At 47.1% G+C, this 19,322-nt stretch overlaps 1 protein-coding gene across 2 annotated transcripts in view; it reads right to left on the bottom strand.

The window, feature by feature from the left end:
* Positions 1–221: 221 nt before the first annotated feature.
* The window catches only part of HEPH (hephaestin), a 37,298-nt gene continuing 18,197 nt past the window's right edge, over positions 222–19,322 (bottom strand). Inside the window, exons 11-20 of one of the 2 annotated variants that reach the window (XM_081963971.1) lie at positions 16,984–17,196; positions 16,076–16,289; positions 13,900–14,039; positions 11,247–11,372; positions 9,831–9,937; positions 9,230–9,455; positions 7,873–8,012; positions 6,458–6,620; positions 4,381–4,419; positions 222–2,100 (exon numbers count right to left, since the gene is read on the bottom strand). In XM_081963971.1, coding sequence (XP_081820097.1) covers positions 1,811–2,100; positions 4,381–4,419; positions 6,458–6,620; positions 7,873–8,012; positions 9,230–9,455; positions 9,831–9,937; positions 11,247–11,372; positions 13,900–14,039; positions 16,076–16,289; positions 16,984–17,196 — 1,658 coding nt within the window. In that variant the 3' untranslated portion in view covers positions 222–1,810. The remainder of the gene's footprint in view (positions 2,101–4,380; positions 4,420–6,457; positions 6,621–7,872; positions 8,013–9,229; positions 9,456–9,830; positions 9,938–11,246; positions 11,373–13,899; positions 14,040–16,075; positions 16,290–16,983; positions 17,197–19,322) is intronic. The other variant, XM_081963972.1, reaches the window with a different exon arrangement.

Raw genomic sequence — 19,322 nt, 5'->3', positions numbered from 1 at the left:
GTATCCTTCCCCTGGAGTGGGGAGGGAATGGGGATTTTGCAGTATCCTTCCCCTGGAGTGGGGAGGGAATGGGGATTTTGCAGTATCCTTCCCCTGGAGTGGGGAGGGAATGGGGATTTTGCAGTATCCTTCCCCTGGAGTGGGGAGGGAATAGGGATTTTACAGTATCCTTCCCCTGGAGTGGGGAGGGAATGGGGATTTTGCAGTATCCTTCCCCTGGAGTGGGGAGGGAATGGGGATTTTACAGTATCCTTCCCCTGGAGTGGGGAGGGAATGGGGATTTTGCACTATCCTTGCCCTGGAGTGGGGAGGGAATGAGGATTTTGCAGTATCCTTGCCCTGGAGTGGGGAGGGAATGGGGATGTTGCACTATCCTTGCCCTGGAGTGGGGAGGGAATGGGGATTTTGCACTATCCTTGCCCTGGAGTGGGGAGGGAATGGGGATTTTGCACTATCCTTGCCCTGGAGTGGGGAGGGAATGGGGATTTTGCACTATCCTTGCCCTGGAGTGGGAAAGGAATGGGGATTTTGCACTATCCTTGCCCTGGAGTGGGGAGGGAATGGGGATTTTGCACTATCCTTGCCCTGGAGTGGGGAGGGAATGGGGATTTTGCAGTATCCTTCCCCTGGAGTGGGGAGGGAATGGAGATTTTGCACTATCCTTCCCCTGAAGGGGGAGGGAATGGGGATTTTGCAGTATCCTTCCCCTGGAGTGGGGAGGGAATGGAGATTTTGCACTATCCTTCCCCTGAAGGGAAAGGGAATGGGGATTTTACAGTATCCTTCCCCTGGAGTGGGGAGCGAATGGGGATTTTGCAGTATCCTTGCCCTGGACTGGGAAAGGAATGGGGATTTTGCAGTATCCTTCCTCTGAAGGGGGAGGGAATGGAGATTTTGCACTATCCTTGCCCTGGAGTGGGGAGGGAATGGGGATTTTGCACTATCCTTGCCCTGGAGTGGGGAGGGAATGGGGATTTTGCACTATCCTTGCCCTGGAGTGGGGAGGGAATGGGGATTTTGCACTATCCTTGCCCTGGAGTGGGGAGGGAATGGGGATTTTGCACTATCCTTGCCCTGGAGTGGGAAAGGAATGGGGATTTTGCACTATCCTTGCCCTGGAGTGGGGAGGGAATGGGGATTTTGCACTATCCTTGCCCTGGAGTGGGGAGGGAATGGGGATTTTGCAGTATCCTTCCCCTGGAGTGGGGAGGGAATGGAGATTTTGCACTATCCTTCCCCTGAAGGGGGAGGGAATGGGGATTTTGCAGTATCCTTCCCCTGGAGTGGGGAGGGAATGGAGATTTTGCACTATCCTTCCCCTGAAGGGGGAGGGAATGGGGATTTTACAGTATCCTTCCCCTGGAGTGGGGAGCGAATGGGGATTTTGCAGTATCCTTGCCCTGGACTGGGAAAGGAATGGGGATTTTGCAGTATCCTTCCTCTGAAGGGGGAGGGAATGGGGATTTTGCAGTATCCTTACCCTGGAGTGGGGAGGGAATGGAGATTTTGCACTATCCTTGCCCTGGAGTGGGGAGGGAATGGGGATTTTGCAGTATCCTTACCCTGCCACGCCCACCAGGCCACGCCCACAGAACCAGTGGTAAAACAAAATTTGAATTTCATCACTGCTGGGAATCCATCTGGGACTTGGGATACCGGAAACCTTAAAATGTAGAGTGGCTATCATAGGCAGAAGGACGTACGAGTAAAATTTCTTAGTGAGTTTTCGGGAAATGATTGCTGAATCCTATTCTGGGCCATTTTTACTACTGCCTGGCTTAAAAACTCCCAAGGCCTCTTCCGCTCTTTGCTAAAGGTCATGCTTTTGACTACGCATCAGTTTGAAGCTTTCATCCAATATAGACCGCTTGTTGCGTCTCAACCGCTTTTGTCTCTTGAGGTGAACGATCACACCAAGAAGAACACTGGCCGTGATGAAGAGGACCACTCCAGCAACCGCAAGAATCACAATGGCGGCTTCTACATGTCCCTGGACTAGCCTTGAGCCAAACAAAACGATGTCATGGGAGATTTCCTCTTCAGAAGCTTCCACGTCCTCCTCTTCAGAAGGACCCACAGGTGCCTCTTCGGCAGTTTCTGCTGGAAGTCAAAGAAATTGAGGAAAAGTCAAACTACAGACCAAGAGGAATTCAATAACCCAAGACAGTGATGGCGAACCTAGGGCACTCGTGCCGCAGGTGGCATACGGAGCCATTTGTCAGGGCACGCGAGGCGCTGCCGTCAGCTGGCCAGCGCGCATGCTGGCCAGCTGACTTCAGCCTTCTTTTGAGGCCATTTTTCGCCCTCCGGAGGCTTCAAGGAACTTCCCTGAAGCCTCCAGAGCACGAAAAACCAACCCTATGGTCAAACCGGAAGTTCGGGAATGTACTTCCGGTTTGCTCGTAGGGCTGGTTTTGACTGCTCCGGAGGCTTCAGGGAAGCGTCCTGAAGTTCCCTGAAACCTCCGGAGGGCTTCCGGGGGGGGGGGGAGGTTGTTTTCGCCCTCCCCAGGCTCCTATAAAGCCTCTGGAGCCTGGGGAGGGCAAAAAAATCATGCAAAAAATGGGGAGGGTCGCGCCTGTAGTGCATGCATGCGCATTGGGGGGGTCGCACATTGCATTATGGGTGCGGCCCGCCCGCACACTACCCCCCTGAGCTCCCCCCACTTATGGCACGCGAGCCAAAAAAGCTTCGCCATCACTGACCTAAGCCATTAAAAACTGGAGAACAACAGCAATAATAGCGTAATAGCAATAACTCAAGTAAATAAAAAGCTCTCTGTGGTTGGAAAACTAAATGAGGAACAGGGCTGAACTGGAAATCCTGTGAAATCATTTAGAAATGGGGATTGTACCAAGCTGACTGAACAGACTCTCTTCCAGTTGTGTCATTCTTGAGCTTAAACGTGGTGTCAACTCTCCCGTGTTCTCATGGTAGAAGGGAGGGGAAGTACATTGCACGCATACTGTCGGCTGAAGTCGGACCTCAGATTACTGCAGCTGGCTTGGGAGGGGCGCCTCTTACAGGGAAATGTGATCCTGACACAGACTGAGGGGAGGGAAGGAACAGGGGTAAAGTTCAGAAGAAAAATCAAGCAAAGCACAGGCTTGACTGCGAACAGATATTGCCTAATGGATCACCCAATAAATCACTGGTTTTGTACTGAAAACCTTGACTCGATAATTATGAATTAATTAGGGCATCGTTAGGAAATTTGACACCTGGATTCATACATTACACTAGTCCCTGGTTTTCCTGAAATTGGCAAGCCAACGCCAAGGACTGAGCTAGCTTGTTTGTATAGGATTCAAGTACAGCATGGTTGAGCATGATGTTTAACTGCATTTCAGCCAAAATGTCATAGAGACGTCCCAGCAGTTTCACCTAAACCGAAATCTGAAAACCATGGCTAAGAGGCAACCTTGCTAGCGTAAGCTATGATTGATTAAGGGTTCACCAGGTAATATTCAGAAGAGAATTTCCAGAAGATAGAGGAAAATTGCTGGAGGTTGTGCCAAGTTGGAGTCCTGATTTGTAAGAGATTAGCAATATTTCAGGACGATTCCAGAGGGGTGACTATTTGGGACCACAGGACAAGAACAATGGAAGGGAGAAAAGATTTCAAACTTGGAATATCTCTATCAATCATGCTATCTGAATGAGATAAACAGAATAACAGAGTCGGAAGGGACCTTGGAGGTCTTCTAGTCCAACCCCCTGCTTAGGCAGGAAATCTTTTACCACTTGAGACAAATGGTTATCCAACATCTTCTTGAAGACTTCCAGTGTTGGAGCATTCGCAACTTCTGGAGGCAACTTCTGTCCCACTGATTAATTGTTCTGACTGTCAGGAAATTTCTCCTTAGTTCTAGGCAGGGGTGGGATTCAGCTGGCTTGGACTGGTTCGGTTGAAGCAGATGCTAATTTTACATCAGGTTCGCCAAACCAGTAGTTGCATGGACTGGCTGGCCATGCCCATTTACCCCCATCCCTCCCAGGAGTCTCCACATGGTCCATTTTGGCTGTCAGGTAAGTGCAGGGCCCACGCGGAGACTGGGGAGAGTGGAACACCCACCCACCCCCCGCTATGGTGCGGGAGGCTGAGTAGGCCATGCCCACCATAGCCACGCCCACCCAGCAACCAGGCAGAGAGCTGGTTGCTAAAAAATTTGAATCCTACCCCTGGTTCTAGGTTGCTTCTCTCCTTGATTAGTTTCCACCCATTGCTTCTTGTTCTACCCTGAGGTGCCTTGGAGAATAGTTTGACTCCCTCTTCTTTGTGGCAGCCTCTGAGAGATTGGAAGACTGCTATCATGTCTCCCCTAGTCCTTCTTTTCATTAAAGATACCTGAAAAGAAATATGGAAAGAAAACACAGTACCTGTAATTTTGAATACATGGTATCTGCAATGTTCTGCATCTGAAAAGAAATAAATGACAGAATCAGGACTGTTTTGTGAAGCCCAGAGGGAGATGGAGAACACCCAGAGCAGCACAAGGGATCTATTCATGGAATTCAGCTTTTACAAAGAGGAGTCCATCTAGATCTTCCTTTCCCTTAGTATCATGATGTTCAGCCCTGTTTCAGGCAAACAGATCTATTTGTCCATCCCCAGAGCTCCTTTGTGCTGTTGGATTAGCGACCAAGTTTGAACTTTTGAATGGCTTCTTTAGAGAAGTCCAGACCCTGATTCCCAATGATCTACATTCTTCTCAGTTCACCGCTAAGCAAGCACATCTGGTGACAAGCTTTTCTGGTCCTTCCAGCTGCTGTTCTCTACTGATCCATTGCTTATCCTGAAGCTTTCCTACCATGTTTCCCCCAAAATAAGACAGGGTCTTATTTTCTTTTGGCCCCTGAAATAAGCGCTTGGCCTTATTTTCAGGAAGGTCTTATTATTTTTGAGATGCAGGAGGCCCTTTAACCTTGGCCCGCAGCCTGTGGATCAGCTGATCCAGAGAGGGCCATAAGTTCTGTCTAGGTTTCTGGCCCACTCTTGCCAGCCCTAGTGTCGCTGGGCTTGCCGCTGTTTATGGGGCCATTGTTAGGCATGTAAGCTAACAGTTGGGTTAGCAATATATAAACCAGGATGGTAGTACTGTTTCTTTAAGTACTGCTGTAATGTGATTGGTTGCTGTTACCTCAAGCAGCCATAAGAGGGAGCCAGAATGACTGTTAGCTCTCTGTTTGTTAGATGCTGATCGGTGGATGTATCGTGAGTTACTGTGTTTTTGCTACTGTTAACTACTTTGTGTGCTGAACTGATTATATGATACTGGACTGTGTTCAAAGGATCATTTCTTAACTGAGAACATTGATAACTGACTGACTGAACCATGTATGACTTGGACTTTAAATTGAACTCTGAATACCTCTATATTTCAACATAGTAAACTACTATTATTTATACTATTCGGTGTCTCTGTATGCTGGTTTGTGTGTGTTCTTCCATACCACTCTCATTACGCTTCTCTGCACACTCGCTCTCCTAACGGGGAGCTTACTTACTTAACAGCCACCACTAAGAGAAGGGGCGTGGTAGCTAGAATTTGTGGGATTTGTAGCTAGGATCCGCGAGGCCATTACGGGGGGATGATAAGTGCATGTGGGGCAGGTGGGGTATGTTTCTTCCCCCTTTTGCCCCCAGGAAATGCTGGGGATCAGCTGCGCATGCGTTTAAATATTTTAAGGGAGGGCTTATTTTCGGGAGAGGGCTTATTTTAGCAGATGTCCTCAAAAGCCTGATTGGGCTTATTATCAGGGGAGGTCTTATTTTCAGAGAGTTCTGGAGTTTCCTCCTTGGTTTCCAAGGGGGTTAGATGTGCCTTGGAGCCACTGAATGATTTTTTTTGTTGTTGTTGCAAAATTTTTATTGATCTTAAAATATATAGGGAAGGGTAAAAGGGTGTACAAAATTTTTTTTGCAGCTTCCACACCAGTGGCGAAAATCCCCCCAAGAAACTCACAGATTTCACAATCTTAAAAATAAAATATGAAAGAAAGCATCAGAACAAATTTAACCAATATTATCAAACATGTGCTCTACTATTTTTTCTTTGTTACTTTTTGTAGTATCAACAATTACAATTATTCCAAATACATTCATTTTTGTGATCTAAGCCTTTTCGATATTGCTTTTTGTTCCCTGCCCCCCGGATGGGCCTCGGCGCCCCCCCCTCCTTATCTTGCGTCTTGCTGTCCTTTTCTCTACTCCCACTAAATTCCTCCTCTGGGGGGGAAAGATTCTTTTTGATAAAGGCTTCCACCTCTTGAATTGTATTAATTCTGATCCTATTTCCCTCCCAGAAGACCATCATCCCCTCTGGTAACAGCCACTTAAACCAGACCCCCATGTTGTATAATTTTTTTGATAAGGAGGAGAGCCACTGAATGATTTTGATGGGCACAGCTCCCCAAACAGATTGAGCCCTACTTGCACCACGAGCTTTCTTCTTACCTTGGCGCGGTAGGATTGTGAAAAGCGTCTCCATGCCAGCATGGATATGGTCAGCCACATGGCAGTGAAGAAGCCAGGTGCCAGGATTGCCAACCTGCATCTCCACCATCTCAAAGGTCCCAGGGAAGAGATCCACCACATCAGCCCGGTAACTCTTGCCATTCTGACACACAAAATGGAAGGACAATGAGTGAAAAACCTAAAACAGGGGTGATGGCCAGAGGGTAATGTTTAGCTACTACCAATTCCATGGCCAGAGAGTTAAGCATTTTATAAGTTTGCTCAACTTAGTTGGCTTGGGGAGACCTGGGGAGAGGAAAGAAACTAACCTGCCAACTTGGGACACACAAACTAACTAAATGCAGGACAGGAGACCCCTGTTGTGGCCCGCCAGGAGCCAGCAGAGCTGGCTGCAGATTCGGACAGTGAGGAGGCTGGGGAGGAACATGGGCCAATCCTAAAGTCTGGGGAAGGCTCAGACAAGGGCTCTGCATCGGAGGCAGAGAGGGTACCAAGGCCATCTGGTAGTTATTTGCTGCCTCCAGAGTCTTACATCAGTGAGGCAGAAGAACAGTGGGAGCTTGTTCCCAGTATGTGCATGTGCAGAGCTGCCAGAAGGCAAGAACAATTAAGAAAACAGGGTTGACTTGGGAGTAAGGCTTGGAGGTGATTGGCCTTTCCCATAAGACAAAAAAGAGGTGCAAATGGGACGTGAGCCTTTGTACGAAGCAATTAGTTCAGCTGGTCGGTTCAAGCTTTGAAAAGTTCTGTTTGACTCTGTGCTAAGTTTTGTCTTGCTCTGCATTTGGCAATGAGGTCTCTGGCAGCGTTTCAAGGGAGATAAGGTGGGTGTTTATCAACATTCCCCTGAAAGACTGCGGCAACTCAAGCAGACATCTGTCGGAACCTTCACAGTGTCAGGTTTCCAAAAAAATGTCCTAATTGATTCTTGAGTCTCGAGGCAAATTTCAAAAGAAAATTAGTCATTTATTAGGAGCATTTATTTTGGCAAGACCTTTTTGTAGTCAGATCTTATTTGAATAATAGCTGAACTTTACCCCTGTTCCTTCCCTCCCCTCAGTCTGTGTCATAAATCACATTCCCCAACGAGGTGCACCCCTCCCAAGCCTGCTGCGGTAATCTGATTCTAGCCGAAACAAGGCGTGGAATGCGCTCCCCCCCCCTTTTTCTCACCATGGCAACTTTAGGAATTGACACACAGACTCTTTGTAAAGCCTTGTGGCCTCTGAATAACCATAATCTCCAGCCGTATAAATAAAAGAAGGTTTTTGGGACTAAGATTGTGATTTAGGCTTTCTCCGGAAGCCTAGACCAAGAACACTCCCAGACTCTTTCTTTAGATTTGTTCTTTGGGGGGGGGGGGATCCTCTGCATCAGTTTGGGGAGAGTCTCACCCGGTAGATGAATGTCTCTGCATGGAAGTGAACCGTGTGCACGTCAATCTCCTGGCCCATTCCCAGCAGATACCAGTCCACCCAGTCTCCTTCACACATCTCCAGCCCGGGCAAGTTTGCATATACTTTACCATTGATTGCTAAGGAAAGAAAAGATCTCTGATGAATAATGGCAGGACTTCTGTCTCGTGAAGAACCGCTCACCCTTCCAAAGTGAGCCTTTGCATTTCTCCTCAGGATCAGATCAATTTCATCTCTGCAAAACTGTCAGCAATTCTTCTCCCTGCCTCTGACTCGATCACACCCACCACAAACAATAGGGCCAGCCTACAATCTTGTTGCATAAATTCAAATCCAGAAGCACACACAGCTAACTGATGCAGCAGAACTCATTAACTTCTTTATATACATAAGAAGAGATTAATAAATGTACAATACCAACAGGTGGTTCTTCCAAGTAAACACAAAGCAGGAGAGTTACAGGCAAACACAAGCAGTTAGTTTCATTTCAGCAAACAAGCACAGACGGACTGCTAGTTTACTTCTCAGAGCAGCAGTCTGTTTCCTTCTTAAGTTTCTGTTTCAATTCTCTTCACAGACTCAGATCTGTTTAAGCTCCCATTGGCTGACTTAGTTGCTATGCCTATTCATTGGCTGACCTTGTTCCCATGTCTCTCCCAGTCATGAATATTTTAACAAATCTCCACCCCAATGGAGGACTTTGAACTGCACTTCACTTTGCTGAAACGTTTTGGAGTTTTGGCTTCTTCTCTGTCTCGTCCTCTGTCATATCTTGCCTGATGAAGAATTTAAAGGCTATCATAAATGATGTAGACCAAAAAATATATGCAAGTAATCCTAAACTTATGACCATGCATGTCAGCAATCCACCGACCAGCTGGCTGGCAGGAGGTACACGCACATGCACGGTGGAGCTGAACTAAGGCGCTGGCTCGCATGCCCACAGAGAGGGCACTGCGTGTCACATGTGACACGCATGCCAGAGATTCACCATCACGGTACTAGGGTAATGAAACGTCTGTAATAAGTAACCAGGCTGAGAGAGCAACAAGGAATCCACAGTTCAACCCTGAACTACAGATATTTTCTTCTATTGAAAATGATTTTTTTATGACAAAACCTCTATCTAATGAGCTCTTCCTAAGGAAATTAAAGTTGTATCCATACTGGCACTCCAGAAATCTCCCACCACTCTCAAGCACAATATGCATATGGAACAATCTTTTTTTTAAAAAAAGAAATGTCCTGTTTTTCAGAAAGAGAGTCAAATTTCTTTTTGCAACGTGCAAAGGCATCATCACTCCTAATACAAAAAAAGGATAAGAGGTCTACAAACCGTGCATTTTGTTGCTTTCCATAAATTCTTCGTCCTGCTGGTGGGAACGGTTCCAATCCCCTTGGATATAAAACTTCACGTTCTCCTCGAGGTACCAAGACTGATTTTCGTCAAAAACCAAAAAGAGGAGAGCGAATTCCTTGCTCACGCCTTTCCTCCTCCCGTTAGAATCCAGGCTCCCTTTACGACAAACTTTCAGGGGCCCAACGAGGCCACTGTACAAATCCTGCCAGAAAAGGAGACAGCAAAAACTCTTTGCGTACATTTGCTAGAACTCTACACACTTTTGTATTAACACACCGGTGCAGGGCACATCCAGCTGCATCAGGCAAGGCCTTAAACCAGTGGTTCCCAAACTTTTTTTGGCCATGCCCCTCCTAAGCGTCTCTAAAATTCTGATGCCCCCCCACTCTGTGACATATAATTCTTATTTTACTCAAAAAGTGAGCTCTACTCAAGCGGAGGAAGCCTAAAAGGCCATTAACTTTGGTGTGGGCTTCAGCCATTGGTAGTCTCCACCTTGACCACTGATATTTCCTTGGGCAGCTCCATCCCACGTTGGGAGAGGACATCATCAACGAAGGAACAGGAAAACACACACCTTGACACGATCCACTGTGGAATAGTAGATCCAACTCACGCAGGCTGAATCGTTTGGTCCTGGACCAGATCTTTCGGGAACATCCCATTGATAGGTTACAATTCCTCCTAGGAGAGAGAAATTTCAACACTTTTGTTAGGAACTTCAGCGACAGGGGATTGTGTATCTGAAAATTCAGGCCTTCAGATATAAAGGCAGATTGTAGGCTGCCCCTGGTGTTTATGAGGCTGCCCTCCTCATGAACACCAAGCTACGAAACAGCACAAGCCATTAGAAAACCAACATGTTTATCAGCAGTCCTAAGTTACTATGCGGAGATTTAAATTATTACAGGGCATCGGCTAATATCCAGGACTGCCTTTGTCCCATTGTTGATTCAACAATACTTTTATTGGAACTGTTAGGGATGTAACCCTAGGCTTGGCTTGACAATGTATATAAGCTATGATTACTTTACTGTTACTTTAAATCAGTGTTTCTCAAACTTGGCGACTTTAAGTCCTGTGGACTTCAACTCCCAGAATTCCCCAGCCAGCTATGCTGGCTGGGGGATTCTGGGAGTTGAAGTCCACAGGACTTAAAGTCGCCAAGTTTGAGAAACACTGCTTTAAATGATTCACAGATGTAATTGGCTTGTTACCTCAAGCAGCTATAAGAGGGAGCCAGAATGGCTGTTAGATCTCGCTGTTTGTTAGAAGCTGGTTGGTGTATACTGAGGTATTGTGGTTTGCAACTGTTTAGCTATACTTTGTGTTTTAGACTGAATATTTTGATAACTGAATTACCGAACCGTGTATGACTTGGACTGTTAACCGGACTCCGAATACTTCTATATTTCTACATAGTAAACTACTATATTTTTATACTATTCAGTGTCTCTGTATGCTGGTTTGTGCGTGTTATTCCATATCACTCTCATTACGCTTCTCTGCATAATCGCTCTTCTAACGGGGAGCTTACTTACTTAACAGGAGCAATAGTCCGCCTGTGTTCTTCTCTGATCTGTGCTAACTTTCACAAACCAAATTTATATTTTACTAAGATTATTAGCTTAAATGCTTCTTACCCAGCACAGCGCTACCTAGTTGACTGGTTAAGAATATTGTTCTCTGCTATTGTGCATCTAAAATCTGATTGGAGTGTGTGGGTTTTTCTTATACAATAATGTTCTTTTTAGCTGTTGCTCAAAAACCACGTTTTGAATCTATTCTGTATTTATTTAAATGTAAATTTATTTAAATACTTCTGCATTTTTAGGACAGCATTGAAAATTCTTAGGTAAGGTTGTCCTCATTTTAGGGCAGATGATAACAGTTGTGGATTTTTTGGTACACAGACACACCAACACAACAGTACTTAAATGAAGAAACAAAACTCAGGCGTATAGATTGCCAAGAAAATGCTGGCAAGACTCACCCGGCACTGCTGTGTCCCTGTGGTTCTTTTCCAGGACTCCGTGGGCATGAATGGAGTAAGGCCGCGTGGCGTTGTTCCTAAAAACTATATTCAGCACATCTCCCACTTCTGCCCAAATAAAGGGACCTGGAGGCAGGAAGGATAAAGCAAAAGAAGAGTGGCAGGGGGTGTCAGGCATGCCTCCTTCAGTATCCAAGAAAGAAAAACCTCCACACCATTTGAATAGAGATAAAGTACTTTTACTAGATATGAAGTGAAAGCAGCGAAAAGGAAAGCAAGATCTGAGCCAAAAAGGTGTGAACAAGTACATATCAAATGATTACCCAGCTCCCTCCCTCCAGTTACCCCACCCCAGTGTCCAATCTGCGACTCCCTACGGTGTCATGTGGAGTGCATCTTCAAAAGGCCTCATCAGGTTGGTATGTGAGATGGTTGGTCTTGACCAAAACCAAACATCGGCCATCAGCATGCGCAGAAGATGGTGAGAACAAAACTCCCTTCTACATAACTCCTTCCCTTCCCCAATACCATGCCCCCACCCTCCCTGTTTCTATGGCAGCCGATAACAAGCAAGCGAAGCAGAGGCTGACAGGGGGTTTGCAAAACTTCAGTGGGTTTGTTTTCTGGTGAACAGCAATGTGTAGCCCCCTCCAAGCAGCTTCATAGAGCAACATAACCACTTGGCTTCCGAGGGAAGGAGCCAGCGTTTTGCTTAGCTCTCCTGGACCCCGTGGCTTCCTGACCAGCTCAAGGCATCGGTTTACTCTCCAAAGCACCTGAAGGCAGGGCAAGAAGCAAGAGATGGAAGCTTGCCAGAGGAAGATTCAACCTGGAATTAAGGAGAAATTAGGGAGAACGATGAATCAATGGAACAATTTCCTTCTCAAGTGTTGTGGATGCTCTTCCCTGGAGAAAAGATTGGACAACCATTTGCCCAGTATGGTATAAGGACTCCTGCCTAAGGCAGAGTGTTGGATTAGAAGACCTTCAAGGTCCCTTGCAGCCCTAGGACACTAGCTTTCCCAGGCTTTGATGAGCAGTGCCAGAAAATCCAGAAAGACCTGTTGTCCATCACACTTCCCCAAAGCTTGTAGGGACGCCTCTAAAGGATCCGATGTGCTGACCAAAAATTGTTTTATGGACACTTCTCTGCCCACTCCGACACGCTTAACTTTCCCCAGGCATGAGGTCAATGCAGAAGCTCTTGGGGTTTTGGAAAGGCGGGCGGGAAGCAATAATACACAAACACACAAATGTTACAAACTCAACCGCTCCAAACTCGATTGCAGAAAATACGACTTCAGCAACTGAGTGGTCAATGCCTGGAATGCTTTACCTGACTCTGTGGTTTCTTCCCCAAACCCCCATAATTTTAACCTAAGACTGTCTACTGTTGACCTCACCCCATTCCTAAGAGGTCTGTAAGGGGCATGTATAAGCGCACCAGCGTGCCTAATGTCCCTGTCCTACTGTCCCCATTTATTTGTACCCATTTCCTGTGTTCTTATTCATGTTTATCCTTATTCCTGTTATCTTGTACACGAGTGACAAACTAAATAAATGAATAAAATGAATAAAAATAAACAAACAAGCTGAAGTGCTTTCTCAGTGCAAATGAGGATGACCTTGTCCTTGACTTACGATGGCAATTGGGAGCGGAAGAACTTCTGTCACAAAGATGGTCCAATTCGGGAACAGGCATGGCATAGGTGCAGAAACACTGGGGCGTGAGGGGGGGCGGGGCGGGGAGAGCCTTATCCCAGTGACTTGAGACCCTTGGATGTTGGCTTCCCCTTTCACTTTCTGGGAAAGTCAGAAGGGAAGATTGCCAATAGCCATCATGGGATTGCAGGACACTGCAGTCAGTCAGAAGTGCAAACCAGCTGCTGAGAGTGTCCAGATCGTAGTCATGTGGCTTTAGGGCTGCTGGACTTTGCCGGAACTCCAAGAAACCAGCCATGAAATTTGTTTCATGCCATTGTAACTTTGAATACTGTAGATCCTTGGTGGCAAACCTGTGGCAGGTGTGCACAAAGTGGCACGTGGACCCATGCCACGAGTGGCATTGCCCGTTCCTCTTCTGGGTTTCTGGCATGCATGTGCAATCAGCTGGCCATTGTCCGTTTTCCGGCGTGAGCATGCACGCCGGCCAGACGATCAGCACGTGCTCATGCACAGAAGCAACAGGAAGACTTGCTGGCCGGCGCACATGCGCACTCCAGAAATCGGAAGTACGTTTTCTGGCACGCGCATGCCTCCTAGGCAGATCCTCCTTCTGGTTGCGGCCCAGACGAGCGTGTGCATGCACACACACACAAAGTGCTTCCTTTTTTGCTGTATGAATGGTTGAGAGGCTGAGGACTATCTTCAGGGCCCTCCCCCCATCCAAATGATCTCCCCACCCCCCACCCAAAAGCCACGTGGAGTTGCTGAGGGCAGGAGTCCTTATTCCATCCTGGGCAAATGGTTGTTTGTCTTATCCATATTTAAAAGACAATCTCCCATTTCTGGGATGGAAATCTCTTAGTTGAGAAGCTGCAAAGCTTATCCCAGGAGCGTGTGAAAAAGATGCACTCTTGAAAGCAATGCCAGAAAGAGTTTAGAATTCTACTAGCTGGAATGAAAGTCACACCCGAAGGTGTCAGTGGGCTACCTAATATCCCCAGATGTTGCTCAGCATCTGTTCTCTTCTTCGGGGTCTTGAATGTCCCGTCTGTATATTCCCTATAAACAACTTTCTTGTATCGGGAGCCCAGTCGTCCATTCTCACGGTTGAGGAATATGTCACCAGGCCTGTGAATTTCAAAATTCCTTTTTGCATGAAAGATGCACGGTTAACACAAATGAATAACTTACAATGGTGTGTATAGGGCTTATCATTCATCGCTTTGGGCAGATTTAACTCATGGAAATCTGGCTTTAACTGATCTGGACCAGGCTTGTTCGGAATGTAAGCTAACAGCTGGGTTACCAATATATAAACCAGGATGGTAGTACTGTAGCTTTAAGTACTACTGTAATGTGATTGGCTGCTGTTACCTCAAGCAGCCATAAGAGGGAGCCAGAATGACTGTTAGCTCTCTGTTTGTTAGATGCTGATCGGTGAATACTGCTTGTTAGACGTATCGTGAGTTACTGTGAGCAAAAGCCAGTAAGGAAATCAGACAGATATCAAAAAAAGTTCCAAAATATTTCTGCGAACCTTACGCATAATTTTTGAGTCCTGACGTGGCCCAGGGAATTTCAACGGATGGAAACTAATTAAGGAGAGAAGCAACCTACAACCAAGGAGAGATTTCCTTACAGCAAGAACAATCAATCAGTGAAACGGGTTACCTCCAGATGTTGTAGGTGCTTCATTACTGGAGGCTCTTAAGAAGAGATTGGACAGCCGTATGTCTGCAATGGTACAGAGTCTCATGCTTGGGCAGGGGTGGTTGGATGAGAAGAACTCCAAGGTCTCTTCCTGTTATTCTGCTAGAACTACTACATAATTGCTCACTTCTCTGAGCTGTCAATAAGCTTTTGCTGATCTTCAGGCAAAACTTAATCCTCCAGTAAGTGAGGAACCTCCAGTGTGAGACAACAGAGAACTGCACTTGGCCTCCTCTAAGGAAAGTCCTTCAGCTCGGGGGTGAAATTCAGCAGGTTCTGACAGGTTCTGGAGAACCGGTAGCGGAAATTTTGAGTAGTTCGGAGAACCGGCAAATGCCACCTCTGGCTGGCCCCAGAGTGGGGTGGGAATGGAGATTTTGCAGTATCCTTCCCCTGGAGTGGGGAGGGAATGGAGATTTTGCAATATCCTTCCCCCTAGAGTGGGGAGGGAATGGAGATTTTGCAGTATCCTTCCCCTGGAGTGGGGAGGGAATGGGGGTTTTGCAGTATCCTTCCCCTGGAGTGGGGAGGGAATGGGGATTTTGCAGTATTCTTCCCCCAGGAGTGGGGAGGGAATGGAGTTTTTGCAGTATTCTTCCCCCAGGAGTGGGGAGGGAATGGAGATTTTGCAATAACCTTCCCCCTAGAGTGGGGAGGGAATGGAGATTTTGCAGTATCCTTCCCCTGGAGTGGGGAGGGAAGGGAGATTTTGCAATATCCTTCCCCCAGGAGTAGGGAGGGAATGGAGATTTTGCAGTATCCTTCCCCTGGAGTGGGGAGGGAAGGGAGATTTTGCAGTATCCTTCCCCTGGAGTGGGGAGGGAATGGGGATTTTACAGTATCCTTCCCCTGGAGTGGGGAGGGAATGGGGATTTTGCAGTATCCTTCCCCTGGAGTGGGGAGGGAATGGGGATTTTGCAGTATCCTTCCCCTGGAGTGGGGAGGGAATGGAGATTTTGCAGTATCCTTCCCCCAGGTGTGGGGAGGGAATGGGGATTTTGCAGTATCCTTCCCCTGGAGTGGGGAGGGAATGGAGATTTTGCAGTATCCTTCTCCCAGGTGTGGGGAGGGAAGGGAGATTTTGCGGTATCCTTCCCCTGCCACACCCACGTCATGCCCACTGTGCCATTTCATGCCCACCAGGCCACGCCCACCAGGCCACGCCCACAGAAGCCATAGTAAAAAAAACTGAATTTCACCACTGCTTCAACTCCTTATTGACTCTTTTCCAGGCTAATTTTCTAAGGCTTCTTCTCATCCCACTAATCAGCTTCCTTGCCTTCCTCAGGATCGTTCCCCATTGGCCTACCTCTCTTTTAAAATTCTGGCCTATTAAGTCTAATTGATTTAAACCTCTTTCAAGAGAATCCCCCCAAAACAACAGGATTGACTACATCCCATTTCCCGGAAACAAATCCCCGGAAGCAGAGCTGTCTCAGAAGCAGCAGTGATACCTTTCCTCTTCTGAGCTGTTGTGCCTTTCCGACTCCCAGCTGCGGTCTGGAGCGTAGTCCCACTCCGTCTCCTCCGCCATGATGTAGAAGGTTCTCACTGTCCCATACTGTCGGTCTGGAAAATGGGCCTTTTCTCCACACTGCCGAACAGAGTATCTGCCTCTCATTCCATTCTGATAGTGGTTGCTGGTCTGACAGTAAACACCAAAAGTGCCTGGAAGGAGGCAAACGAAGCTGCTGAGAAGATGCCCGGAATCAGGATGGGAGCAAAGACACCCTTGAAGCTTCTCTACCAATTTTGGGAAAGGCAGATCGAAGTTCTCTCAGATCTGGCAACAGGCCAACATTTTTTTAAACACCACAGGTGTGCATCTTCTGGTTTAAAGAAATAGAACAAAATGCTTAAACTTTTCCAGGGACTGGGGATGGGGGTAGAAGTATTTATGGATACGAGTAAGTGGGGACAGTAGGACAGGGACGGTAGCAAGTTTCCCTGAAGCCTCCAGAGTGCGAAAAACCAGCCCTGTGGGCAAACCGGAAGTTCAGGAACAGATTTCCGGTTTGCTCGTAGGTCGGTTTTTTGCTCATATGACCATTTTTCAGGGAAGCCTCTGGAGGGTGAAAAACGCCCTCAAAAGAAGGCCGAAGTTAGCTGGCCAGCGCGCACATGCGCGCTGAAGCTGACAGGGCAACACCTCACATGCCCTGACAAATGGCTCCGCGTGCCACCTGTGGCACGCATGCCATAGGTTCGCCCTCACGGTTCTAGAGCCTCTGGAAAGCCCACTCAGTCTGGCCAAAAGTGTGGGACAATATGGGGAGCTGTGGTTTCCCCACGCTGTGAAGGGCCATGTCAGTTTCTCAGTCCCGAGAGAGGGAAAGGGGGGGGCACCGAGTTACACCTTTACCTTGGTTATCGGGCTGCATGAGGACTGTGGCGAAGGTGTGAGGGAAGAGGCTGGATGTATCTCGCCTCATCCCATTCCTCAGGATGGTGTTTCCTTGGAAAACAACGCCATGAATGTCGGTTTCAGTGCCGAAGCCCAGCAGGTGCCAGGACACGTTGTCTCCTTTGCACATCTCCAGGAGGGGCAAATTTCCAAAGAGGAATCCGTTGATGGCTTCAATGCAAAAGAAAACAGGGGGGGGGGGGGAATCAGAAGTAGGCTGAGTTTTCAGGGGACATTTTCATCCAGTGGTAATTTGGGAATGCTCAAACTGAGCAGAAAGCAGGATTCAAACTCCAGAAATCAAAAACTGAGATAAAAGAGGGAAGGAAGCAGTGGTGGTTTGCTCTAACTGTCACTACTTGGTACGCTGATCCAGCGCTCGCATGTTCTGTTCGCGCACGCACCTGACTTGTGCTGTGCACACATGTGCGATCCACTGCCCCTGTGACAACCAGCTGATTGTTGGGGCTCGCGCAGGCACCACACGCTATCCGTGCGCACTTTGCCGTTTGCCATAAAAACAGGTATAGAGCACAGGTGGGCAGGCCGGCCAAAAGAGCCACCGTTCCAGTACGCTCTCAGCTGCTCCTGGCCACTACGGGTACGGCCGTACCGGGCCGTACCGGCAGCAACCCACCTCTGGAGGGGAGAGGATTGCCAAACGCCTGGGCTGTGGCCCCCCCACAAGAGCTGTGGGGCTGCCTCAAAGGGCAACTGGGGTGTTTTTCTTTTCCTTGCGGAAGAAAAAGAAGAACTTTTGCTTCACATCCAAGAAGTTTCATCGGTTCTGGTAGGGGCAATAGAAGGCAAACAGCTGCAGGGCTGCTCCCTTTCCTGCCTTTTCCCCCTGGGGGCTTTGTCTGTTTACCAATTCCTCCCTCTTTGCTTTGCAGATGTTTGCCCATGGATGTCTCCACATTTGGTACCAATGCAGACTTTTCTGCTTTCCTCTGATGCTTCCACAATCAAGGCAGCCGTTCTTCCTGCCAGCCACTCCAAATCCAGAATAACTTGGCTGCTAGCCAGGAAGAATAAATAGTTCAGCTTCTCAGAAGCAAAGCAGGAGGACTTCTGCACGGCAACTTAAAGATGTCAAAAATAAAATAAAATTAAGGGAGAGGCTGTGGGCATGATACACCTTGTCCAGTCTGGGCAGAAACTCAAAAGATGCTGTCAAGGTACTGAGGATTTAATAGCTGCCAGCTGATGAAAGGTTGTAAACTGTAATCCGTAAGCTGATGCAATTATAAAGCAAGGGTGATGCAATGAGGCTGAATCCTTGCAGCTATGGGATAACCCACACCCGGTTTAGCGAAGGGAGGAAAAGCCTGATACATCACGTGACGCCTCCGTGACGATGTGAGTTTGACACCCCTGTGCTATAAACCCTATAAATTGAGAGATTGAGTTGGGAAACCATTTCCAAGTTGAGGTCAGTCTTACTCAGTAAGAGTTGCTTCCGATTCCCTTGTTAATCTTTGGATTGGTATAAAACCACACTCAGCTCTGGTTCTTGAGATTTGCCTCTATTGGAAGTTTATTTTATTTTGTTTATATCCCATCTTTATTATTTTTATAAATAACTCAAGATTAACATATACAATATCCCCCCCCCCCCCCATAACAACTCTGTGAGGTAGGCTGGGCTGAGAGGCCACGACTTGCCAAAGTCAACCAGTTGGCCTTTTCATGCCAAGGCAGGACTAGAACTCACTGTCTCCTGGACGCTAGCCTGGTGCCTTCACCAGTAGACCAAACTTTGGTTTCTGAAGTGACATTGCTCTGTTTCCTGAGATCAGAACGACACTATAGAGCACTGCACACCAAGACAACTAGACACAACGACAGTTTTTTCCCGAACGCCATCCCTCTGCTAAACAAACAATTCCCTCATCACTGTCAAACCATTCCCTAAGGCTGCGTTACTATTACTATTAGTCTTCTCATTGTTTCTATCACCCATCTCCTCTCACTTATGACTGCAGGACTGTAACTTTGTTGCTTGTATCTTTAAGATTGATATCAATATTGATTGTTTCCTGATTGCTTAGTTGTACCCTGTGACTATCATGAAGTGTTGTACCTTATGATTCTTGACAAATGTATCTTGTCTTTTTATGTACACTGAGAGCATCTGCACCAAACACAAATTCCTTGTGTGTCCAATCACACTTGGCCAATAAAGAATTCTATTCCATTCTATTCTTCTTTCCTCTATTCTATTCTTTTCATTTCTATTCTATTCTTTATTCTATTCTTCTTTATTCTATTCTATTCTTTCCTCTATTCTATTCTCT

Source organism: Natrix helvetica (assembly GCF_964273705.1).
Source record: "Natrix helvetica genome assembly, chromosome: 11".
NCBI classification, from domain to species: domain Eukaryota; kingdom Metazoa; phylum Chordata; class Lepidosauria; order Squamata; family Natricidae; genus Natrix; species Natrix helvetica.
Note: the sequence above shows the minus strand (reverse complement) of the source record. Positions and strands in the feature narration are given on the sequence as shown.